General features: G+C 49.2%; 1 protein-coding gene across 3 annotated transcripts in view; it reads right to left on the bottom strand.

Annotated features, from left to right (window-relative positions):
• Positions 1-2607: 2607 nt before the first annotated feature.
• The window catches only part of CCDC191 (coiled-coil domain containing 191), a 36219-nt gene continuing 27448 nt past the window's right edge, over positions 2608-11378 (bottom strand). For all 3 annotated transcript variants that reach the window (XM_045001373.1, XM_045001385.1, XM_045001378.1), the window contains 6 exons: positions 9885-9967; positions 7766-7867; positions 6525-6668; positions 5531-5683; positions 4904-5058; positions 2608-3315 (listed from right to left, as the gene is read on the bottom strand). In XM_045001373.1, coding sequence (XP_044857308.1) covers positions 3183-3315; positions 4904-5058; positions 5531-5683; positions 6525-6668; positions 7766-7867; positions 9885-9967 — 770 coding nt within the window. In that variant the 3' untranslated portion in view covers positions 2608-3182. The remainder of the gene's footprint in view (positions 3316-4903; positions 5059-5530; positions 5684-6524; positions 6669-7765; positions 7868-9884; positions 9968-11378) is intronic.

Raw genomic sequence — 11378 nt, 5'->3', positions numbered from 1 at the left:
TTCGCTCTATAAAAAGGAGGCTGGTAACCTAAGAACGGAAGGGCCGGCTCTAATGCATCCTAGTATGTACAGACTGCACTGGCAAGATTTCAGTGGGGCCGGTGTGCACCAACAGGCAGACACTGCTGCTACTGTTTTATCATCACATTAGCTAGGAACGCACCAATGAGGGGAGTCTGTAAATTGCATTGAGGAACTGAAGCTGGCTAGATTGGTCCTGTGCTCTTCCCCTCTACCCATGTCCCCTATCTGCTGATCTTTCTCCAAAGGAGATCTTATCCCTTCTGCAGTGACCACCCTCTTCCCCCCTACACAAGTGATGCTCCAGCTGCTCTCTCACCACACAATCTGACCTTACAGCTGATCTCCCACCACAGTCACCTATCCTCCATCCACACACTTTCAACTCCTTTTCACTGCTAGATAAGTGCCCATGTGCCTTGACAGCAGTCAGGTCTGGAACAAAGATTTGGGCAACAGGCATGTCTTGCATTCCTTAGCATTTGGGAAGTAGGTGGTGGGAGGGAAAGTTAGGGAATGCTAGTCTTAACTTGTTAGGATAGAACTGAGAACCTGTCGGCCTGTCATGGTACAGGGTCTACTTTGTAACTCACCCTGCTCTCCATCCAATCCTTGCACCCAAGCAGGCAAAAGCCTGAGAAGAGAGGAGCCCTTGTTTCCAGCTCCACTAGTGAGAGGGAAGCAAATTCCAGTCTCCCAACTGCCTGTCTCCATTGCTCAGGTGTTCAGAGCAGAGGACTGTTAGCAAGAATGCCCCAGCAGATCTCAGCAGGCACAGCAATCACAACTATTTAATATAGACAGGCGATTTCTTTAAACAACTGTACTAACCAAATCCCCATGTGTAGGCTAGAGCAGTGGTTTTCAAACTTTGGGTTGCGACCCAGTACTGAGTCGCTCTACTCAGCACTACCGACCATGTTGTTAAAAGGCCTGTGGGCGGTGCTGCCCAGCTAAGGCAGGCTAGTGCCTACCTGCTCCGACACGGCGCTGTGCCACGGAAGTGGCCAGCAGTGGGTCAGGCTTTAAGCAGGGGGGCCACAGGGCTCCGGGCGCTGCTCTTGCCCCAAGCACCGGCTCTGCACTCCCACTGGCCGAGAACTAGCTGATGGAAACTGGGGGGGTGGGGAGGTGGCGGTGCCTGCGGGCGGGAGTTGCATGAAGCCGCTTGTGTGCCTCTGCCTAGGAGCCGGACCAGGCGGGAAGCCTGCTTTAGCACCCCTGCTGTGCCGCTGACCAGAAGTCGCCCGAGGTAAGCCCATGTCCAAACCCTGCACCCCAATCCCCAGCCCTGAGCCCCCCCCAACCCAGAGCCCCTTCCTGTGCCCTAAACCCCTCTTCCCTGGCCCCACCCCAGAGCCTATATCCCCAGCCCAGAGCCCTGACCCTCTCCTGCATCCCAACTCCCTGCTCCAGCCCTGAGCCCCCCACAAACCTGGAGTCCCTCCTGCACCCCAAACCCCTCATTCCCTACCCAACCCCAGAACTTGCACCCCCAGCCAAGAGCCCTGACCCCCTTCCACACCCCAACCCTCTACCCCAGCCCTGAGCCCCCCCAAACCCAGAGCCCCTCCTGCACCCCAAACCCCTCATTCCCGACCCCAGAGCCTACACCCCCAGCCCAGAGCCCTGACTCCCTCCCACACCTCAACTCCCTGGCCCAGCCCAGAGCCCCCTCCCACACCCTGAACCTCTCATTCCGGGCCCCACCCTGCAGCCCTCAACCCCAACCCTCTGCCCCAGCCCTGAGCCCCTCCCACACCCCAAACCCCTCATGCCCAACTCCATTGGGTTGCAGGCATCAACAATTTTATTCAACTGGGTCCCCAAAGTTTGAAAACCACTGGGCTACAGCACTATTTCTTAACTCAGTTGCAACACTGTAACATGTTAATGCCTAATCTTGACTAGGATATAAAGGGGTGATGGTAGCTCACGTTAGCTAGTGTCTAGCAAACGCTTTCTAAACCTCTAATCGAGACGAGAAGTTGTACTTCAGCACGTGCTAAACTGGTAGAATTAAATTAACCTGGGGGGAGCCCAGGCTTCAACACCACCAGTCTAGCTTATGCTAAAGTTCAGTTTGCCTTGTTCTGGACTAGAGTTTTAGAAGTTATCTGATCATGGTAACTAGCCTGATCTAACTAACAATACATCTTTAAATCCTAGCCTAGCCACGGCCTATGTGTGGAAACAAACAAAGGATCTGGCGGCACTAGGAACAGATTAGGAAAAATGGGGCTTTTTTAAAAATGGACCTAGTTGCCATGATTTGAAACACCACTCAGCACCACGCGTAGATAGTTTCATGCCTATACATTTGAGTTAGCTGGTTGTGCTATAATTTAGACTCGCTGCTAGGGTCAATCCTCAGCCAACTAAAGGTTTTAACGGTGTTCGAGTGTCTACACAAAGTGCTATGTTTGTGTTTCAAATCCTGTTAGCTAACTCAATGGCAAAACACCTGCTTCTAAAGTTTAGCCTCTCTCTCCTCCCCCAATACAATGGTTTAGTAACAGTTCCTCATGTGGGCAAGGCTTTGTGTAATGCTCAGCAGGACATGGATGGTTCAAGGATGCAGCTCTCTTTGAGGGTAAAAGGACTCAATTTATTCACAGATACAGCCACATTGTGTCAAACCACAAGAGGAGAGTACTGACAACAGAAAGGCATCCAGGGCTCTGCTCCAGCACAAAAAGGCACGTTTCGGTTCTGCGCTTCCTGTCCCTTGGGGGGGAAGTTCAGCGTCTCAATTCGATAGCCCTATGCTAAAGGCAGCAAAAATCCCTGGGGAGGTTTGGAAGCCAAGTTTGCATCTGGCCTGGAATTTATCCTGCCTTGATTCTCATGCTCTAGCCCCACTCACTGCCCATCTGACAAGGTGTTGCTCTGGCATGTTCCCACTGTGGGAAAGCAGCCTGGTGGCTAGAGAGTGACTCCAACAGTCCAGTTTCCACTGTCATCCTCAGGTTAGACTGAATGTTAAAAGTGGCACTTGAAACAAGTGGCCATAGGCCCTAGAATGCCCCCTTTGCCCCCACTGCACCAAACCAGGAAGGGCTCCTGTCATTCACAGGGGTGAGCTCACATCACTAGCTGAATCCTTCCACTTAGGTCCACTCTGCTCATCCAGGAGGGAGCATTGCCCAGAGTCCTTCCTGTCATCTTCGGAAGTCAGGGAGAATTTCGGCTACTCTCTTGCGTAGCTGCTCTCTCCTTGCCTCTTTCTCTCTTTCCTCCTTCATCAGTGCTGGGTACTGCCTCCAGGACCTGAACATGGTCAGTGCTATTCTCCTTTAAAAAAGGGAGAGGGAAAGAGATGAATGGACAGAGCCATCACACACGGCCATTCAAAGCCTCCGCTCTATTCTAGAGCGGCCAGAGACCCCCAGGATTCATCCCCTCTATTGCTACAGTCAGGGCAGTGACAGGTTAAAAGTCTCCAGTGCAAGCAGTTTAATTACAGATGTCAGCCAACCCAGAATACTAACACTTTGCCCTTCTCTCTTGCCTTCCCTCCAGATTTCACACCTCTCACTGGCAGGATTCATTAGTCAGTGTTTGCTGAGCGCTCTGAAGAGAAAGGTGTTATATAAAGGCTAAGGAGGGTCCTTGAGAAAGAGGAGGTGAAAGTGGCTTCTTCACGGGAGGCTCCCTCATGGAAGGAGTGAGAGAGAAGAGCAGCCTCATTCAGTGCAATTCAGTGGCTTGCAGGCCCAGTCACTTCACTTCTAGTCTCTCTGGATTCTCCTCAAGTTCACTGTGCCTGTCACTGATAACCAGGCACCATCCCGATCTTAGCCCTGTCAATCAGGTTCAGCATTAAACTATGCAGGAGTGTGAGCTAAACTTGCAAACTAAAACCAAAACCACATTGATTTCATTGACTCTTCCCATGAGCCAGTGACGGAGCTTGTCTGCAGGGATAGCTCAATGGTTTGAGCATTGGCCTACTAAACCCAGGGTTGTGAATTCAATCCTTGAGGGGGCCATTTAGGGATTTGGGGCAAAAAATCTGTCTGGAGATTGGTCCTGCTTTGAGCAGGGGGTTGGACTAGATGACCTCCTGAGTTCCCTTCCAACTCTGACATTCTATGATTCCACGTTTATTACACAGCTGAAATGCCATTATAGTCAGAAGGGGGAATGGGATTTGACTTCTCTGCTTCCTGCAATGACTTTGAGACTTAACTCTTCACTGTACTGACAATAATAAATGTCCTGTTAAACCTGCACTACAGCACAGCTATGGGAGAGTAAATTGGAATCTATTCAGCTTCATTCATCATCCACAAAACTGTCAGCTAAGTTCCCACTGCAGAATCGGGTAAGAGGTAGGAAGAACACCTGGGATTCTCAGATCCCAAGTGGCGTTTGCAGCTAATCAGTTTTGGATTCATAAACTGAGCCCATTCAATCTGCAAGGTCATCAAGAAGAAGAGCTCTGGAAACCCTGCAATGTTATTCCCATACACTCACTTGACTCAATATCACTGTACTTAAAAGTTTTTTCTAAGCTGGCTTTTTAACAGGAGCTGTGAGACCAGGTCCACTGACTGACTCTGAAAGTCTCAGCCGTTCATCAGCTTCTCCCTGCCCCTCCTCCAGGGAATTCAAAATTGCTGAAAAGATTAAGAACCAAAAACTTCCTTTTCCAATCTGCATGGAGCCATCTTACCTCAGATGTTCTGCACCCACTGTCAGCCCCGTGCATATCATGAGACCAGAACATCACAAGCAAGAGCTGCCTTACACCCATAAGTGACAGCAGGGTATTGTCTAAATATAGTGGGTTGAAGGGGAAAGGCCAGACATGCAAAAGTGTCCCACAGGGTAGGTACATGCCAAGTAAGAACAACTCCCACTAGGGGAATACGTTTACCTATCACTGTGCTCAGCTGCGATCTTCTGCTTTTCCCATAATGCACTCTTCTCCTCGTTGAGCAGGTCAAACCATGCCCACAACAACTTCTTCTTGAGGGAGGCTGCATAAAGCCTGCTAGCTCTCTCTTCCAGAGCAGAGAGATAATCCTTGTACTGGAGAATGGACAGAGGAAAAGAGGTAAGCATGTTCTCCTGGCCTCCCCAGTAAACAACCACCGAAGAGTATCAAGAAAACCTCTAGTGAAGGTAACGGGAATGAGAAAGGCAGGCAGGGAGGAGCAACAGACAGTGGAGTAAAGGGGTAATGACTGAGGGGAGCAAGAGGACGCTGTGATTGAACGGGTGAGAAGATGAGCAATAGGAAGGGGGAGTGATAAGGGGAGGAAGGGAGCAGAGTGGAGTAAGGGGTGATGCGGACAGGGGAGAAGGGAGAAAGGGGCTGAAGAGGCAAGTGACACATGTGAAAGGGAGGTCAGTGTGACATAGCAGGCAGCATGCAACGTCCATGTGATGCAAGGCTCACCTGGAGCCTGTGGGTGCATGTGGTAGGCCCTGAAGTTGGGTTTGGAGTGAGAGAGCAGTTGGTTGGGTTAGTAACATCCCCTCCCCTTTGGTCTGGGCTCACCTTCAACCAGCTCCTGAAGCCCCTTCTGAGTAACATGCAGGAAGAGAATTGCTCAGCCCGAGCCATCTTCTCAGCGAGGCTCTCCTGGACGTGCCGGAGCCAGGCCAGCAGGTACTTTCTTTGCAATCCCGAGCAGTGGTGCTTTTGTGCCACCTGAGCAGAGTTAGGCGGGAGAGAAGTTACCTAAATAAATATGTTGTAGGGCCGCAGCCATGGAAACCCCACTGCAAAACTACCTCAGCTTTAATGTAAAAGGTCCCATTACGCACCATGCCCAACTGTGCCACGCTCTACACTGGCTTGACTATGTCTTTCTGACCAAGTGGCTGATCAGTTCATGGCCTGACGAGTGAGGACTGAAAGCCCCTCATGACTGCGAGTCTTTTGTCTTTGTATAACTGCAGATACCCACCTTACTCAGAATGTCACGCTGATTCTTACCACACTATCAGCCTCAAATCATGGGAGCATCGCAGGTAACTGCATGCTAATCAGAAATTATTTGCTTTCATCAGCTTTGAATTTGCTGTCTTTATTTCACTGTGTGCCATTTTGTCTTGTACGCAGGGACATGGGAGCACCCAGCTGAAGTTTTCTTTGTCCTTCTTTATTTCATATACAACTACCATGTCTCCTCTTGCTCTTCTCCTTTCAAATTAAATAGTCCTAGAGTCAAATTTTCCAAAGCACTAAGGCCCAGACCCTCACAGGTATTTAGGTACTTGAAATTAATTGGTGTTAGATACCTAAATGCCTTTGAGGATCCACTGCTGTGTGAATTTAATACTGGAAACATCCTCTGTTAAGGAAGGGTGCAGTGCCCTGCTCTTGCAGGGGGAGGGACTCAGTCAGTCGATAGTTTTTTCCATCTCCTTCTGACTTCAGAGTCCATTACCCATTTCTCCCCCACAACCCATCTGGCTGCTGCTTCCTCCCTTTCTCTTCCCCTCTCAAGAACCCACTTCTTCGGTTTTGTCCTCCGTAGGCATTTTACCACCATGTTTTCCTTGGCTTGCTCCCTCAGCCTCTTCCAGGGCTCCAGCCCCCGCTTTCTCAGCAGGACCTTCTTGTAATGGTCTCTGGCTTTTGCCAGGAGCTGCTGCTCTTTCTCCAGCCTTCTCTGCTTCTCCAGGTCTTTCTGCAATTCAAAGAGCAGCAGCTTAACTAATCCGGGGTAAAATGGACGGTAAGGCACATAACCACAGACAGTGAGTAGATGGGGGTCCTGACCTGGCCAGAAATAGGAATCTGCAGCTGGTCTAGCTACTACCACAAGGTGGCCAAAACATCTCTCACACATACAAACGCATCTGCTGCCACTGGAATGAGCCAACCATGGCTGCGTGGAGCAAGGGGAACAGTCTCCCTCAAGAAATCATGAAGGCTTAAAACCATTATGGAAGAATGACCACAGTACTAGAGAAGGTCACCCCCAACTTGTATGCCAAAGGAATGGAGAATCTAGCACATGTATACATCGGTATGGCTCTGTCTCTCAGGGGTGTGGAAAAATTCACACCCCTGAGAGATGCACCTATACCGACCAAGCCCCCTATGTAGCTAGCGCTAGGTCAACAAAATAATTCTTCCATTGACTTAGCTACAGCCTCTCGGGGAGGTTAATTATCTACACTCCCGTCGGCGTAGGCAGTGCTACTGAAGTGCTACAGCAGGGTTTAGGTCACTGAATGGGAGAGCGAAAGCATATCTCTGGGATTTAAAAGTATCTTGCTACTTGGGCTATTGCCACAGCTCATGCCCAAGCAACAGCCTTAAGATGGCAGTTCCTGCCTGGCAGAAACTGCTGGTGTACCAAAGGAGATACTCCTATTCTTTGGAGGGGAAGCTACCACACTACAGAACTCTTTCTAGGACTTATTTAGTTTAGGCTACATATTTGTTTCTGGTGCAGCAGGGTATAGGGACATGAATGAAAGGAGCAACCCAGAACGAGGGGTGGATACAGCACAGCCAGCCACAGTGCAGGCTTCCCCGACACAGCCTCACTGATGCACCTCAAACCCGACAGAGCATCTGTAGGACCAACAACTGGACAGTAAGTGCAGCGTCCATGGTCTATTCAATCCTCAGCCAGTGTTGAAACTGCCAGTATGGGAGCATCCAACAGTGATAGTGGGTTTTATTCTGTTGACACCAGTACACTAACTGAGATCCCAACTCTTTTGCTGTCTACTGTCATGGTTGTGGGGCAGAGGCATGCAGTGTTCTGCGCACCAATTTCTGCTCTCTCCTCTCTTCCCGCCTCTTCTCCAGCTGGGCCTCTTTTTCAGCAGCCTCCTTCCTCTGACGCTCTTCCTCTTCAGCCTTCAGATGCACCTTGGAAAGAAGGGCATGGCTGCGATAAAACCATATTCATCACATTTGAATGTTCACAGGAACAAAGGACATTCAGACCAAAGACCAGCAAGGTGAGCGTCCTGCCTCTAGCAGTGACCAGCAACTGTTGTGCAATGATGTACATTAGGGTGGGGAAGAACATTGTTTCCTGCAAGTGATCGCTGTACAGCCTGAAGCATTGCGTTTGACAACCCTCCTCTGTGCCTGAATAACTTTACACATTATTGAAGGTTATCCAGCCCCCATTTCTCACTCAGCCCTGAGTGCCACAGGCTGCCTCTATGATCTGGGATGTTCTATTTTTACTCCCACACAAAACCATCATGAAGTTAGCGTTATGGTGGCTCAACTTGTATTTCCCCCGATGTACCACGGACACTAAAAATCAAGGAAGTTGTTTCACTGAGGCAACACACACCCAGCCCAGTACCATTCTCCAAGCATTCACCCTCTCCTGTCACAAACTTCCCACCTCTTAACACCTTCTGTAGCACAATCACTTCCAATTCAACAATGCTATCACCTTGAGCACACACATCAAAGAACCAAAAAACACACTGCCTAACCCCTCGAGGCGTGTGGGTCACAGATGGGCAAACCTGGGTACACAGTGAAACAATCTGGACCCTGGCCTGCCCACCAATTAAATCCTTCTCTACGGTTTGGGTAAGCCTCGTCTGCCCACTTCCCTCCCACAGGAGGCAAAATATTATTTTCTGGAGGATCCTTATTCTGAACTTCCGGATTTCAGTGCAGATAACATCACATCCTCAGTGTTATAGTAACAGTTGGTTGAATTTAAGAGGGCCCCTCTATCAAAGGAACATCTATGACAGTTTCCAGCAGAGACTATAACCCACGAGGACACCTGTGATAGAAGAACCATGGAGACTGGCTTGGCCTCCTTCCATTCCACCTAACTCAGGTCCTTGGTGAGATGCTGCTTTGTTTGAAAGCAGCTGGGCTCAGGATTTCATGTGGATTATCTGATCTTCTGACTTTCAGGATTTATTTCCCTATAATAAAGATAATTCACATCTAAACAACTCCCTTTCTGCCTCTAACCTTCCAGGCATTTGTTTGAAACTGCTGCCTGAGGATATACAGGTTGGAGATCCTGGAAAATACTTTCCACGGGGTAGAGTGGGGCTAACCACATTAATTACACAGACACACACATACATGGTAAATCATCCTTATTTGCTGGCAGACGTTTGCTACTAAATAAAGAACGATAGGATTTGTTGTATTGGGTCAGATAAAAGGTCCATCAAGATCTGTGTCCTCCTGATGTTATAGAGGAAGGTAGAAAAAAACCCCACATCCCTGGCCAGATGTGCAATGCTGCACATAAATGGGTGAAGCAGGGGGGAAAAAAAACCCTCTGAGCCCTGTCTATGATAACAAAAATCAGAAGCCCAACAATTTTCCTTAGGTTTGAGGACCTTGTGGAGGGAGAGACAGATTGACAGGTGAAGAGATGGTGACACTTAGGATGAGCCCAGGATTTTCAGGGACTCTCCCTGGATGCACAAGAGACTTCTTATTTCTAGGAGTGCTGAAGATGCAGCATGTTCATCCCAGGAGCAAGAGAAGCAGAGAGTCTAGTATTTCACATCACTCAACAGTGACCCATGTGGACCATTCAGTAATGGAACTGATGGGCTCTGAAGAGAATCCCACCCCAGCCTCCTTGGCTGGAAGGTTAGTAGGCATGATGGAGGGGCTTGGAAGAGGGGCAGAAGTGGGGAAAAATGAGTGCCTTCAGTGCTCCAGCAGGGAGGTCAATCACTCACCAGGTTGTGTGGGTGGGGACGTCCTGCTGTGATAGGGTTTTTTATCCATTTTTGGGGTGTCTATCAGACACTTACCAATGGGCTCAAGTTCATCATGTAAATGAAGGAGGTGCTTTTCCCAGCACTTGGCTGTTAGGGGCTTCCTTTCACAGCCATTCTCTCAGATGGGATGTCTCAGTTTAGCTCTCAGCTTTACTTACCAGTTTCTCCTCCTCTCTTTTTCTCTTGGCCTCTTCCAGTTCCCTCCTCCGTTCTGCTCGGTGAATTGCTCTCTCTTCCATGGCTAGAGAATTAGGACCAAGGGGACACAAGGATTAGTATATGTGAGCTACAAGGCCATGGTAGCAGTTTGGGAACAGGACGAATGTGCAGTTCTGTCTCCAAACTCATACTCAAGCTTGTCTTGGCATGGTCAGTGTTGAGGAGCTCGGGTCCTGCCAGCTCTTCAGTCTGGCAGTGCAGTGGAGGACTTGTGGGAAGAGTTGGGAGTGCCTGACATTGGTTATGACTGACCCCCTGTGGCCACCTCTCAGAGCAACACTGATGGGCTCTGGTAGGAGCCAAGTCCAGAGTTTCTGTAACACAGAACCTTTAAGAGAAGGAGGTAAATGCAGAGAATCTGTTCCTTTCCTCTTTCCATCCCTATGGGACACATGGTGGCCTCAGTAAGAAGCTATATATGTGGTCAGGGTATGCTAAGGCAGAGGTTCTCTAACTGTGGTCCAAACTCCATTCAGATGGTCCGCGGGTAGTTCCCTATAAGGTGTATACCTGGGTGGCCGCACGCAAGAGAATGAAGGGCCACCCACCACTGCAGGTGTGGCTCCACTAATTAGGTGCCTGGACGCTGGAGAAGATGCACATGTAAGGAGAGGTGGTGGCCTTAGGGGGAATAGGGGGTAGGTGGGAGGGGGCAGTGGGGTGAGAAGAGGGGGTGGGGGGAATTTGGAACGTGCAGGGCTGCAGTGGCCAGAGAAAGAGGCAACTTTCCCCAGCTCCAGGGCTGCGGCTGCCGGAGAGAGACACCCCCCACCCCAGCATCAGCTCGGGGGTTGCCACGGCGGGGGAGAGAAGGCACATCCATCGCATTAGAAAGGTAAGACTACGGATATTAAAATATAAGTTGTGTGCTTTTATTTGTAGAACAAAAAATCATTAATTATTATTAAGGTTTTTTTTAATAGAGCGCTTTTATCCAAAGCATTTTACAATACTTAGCAAATGGTACAAACAACATTTGGAAAGATCATTAAGTGGTCTGCCAAGACACTTGGCAATTTTCAAGTGGTCTGCGGGAAAAAAGTTTGAGAACCACTGTGCTAAGGATATTGAGCAGATAGTACAAAAGTGCAGGTTCAATATAATGGTACAGGACATTCTACAAGCAGCCCTTCTCCATCCCTGGAAATGGCCAGTTTAGGTGTAGCAGAGTGTTCACACTGATTTTGCTTGAGAAGATAAGCAATGCTTCCTTGCAGTGCTTGGGGAATCATTCAATGTGGTTATAAATTATTCCAGCATCCACAACAGTCTCATGTAGCTAGTCAGCAAAAATGACCCACACCTGAGGTAACTAATACAAAAAGAGACTCAATGCCCCAGAAGGCCTCATGTCTTTGCAATTTTGTTTTTACTGAATGGATATGCCTGTCCATTGAAGCCTCTGCCAGCAGAAGAGACATCTCACATTGGAA

Source organism: Mauremys mutica, chromosome 1 (genome assembly GCF_020497125.1).
Source record: "Mauremys mutica isolate MM-2020 ecotype Southern chromosome 1, ASM2049712v1, whole genome shotgun sequence".
Taxonomy (NCBI): Eukaryota; Metazoa; Chordata; order Testudines; family Geoemydidae; genus Mauremys; species Mauremys mutica.
Note: the sequence above shows the minus strand (reverse complement) of the source record. Positions and strands in the feature narration are given on the sequence as shown.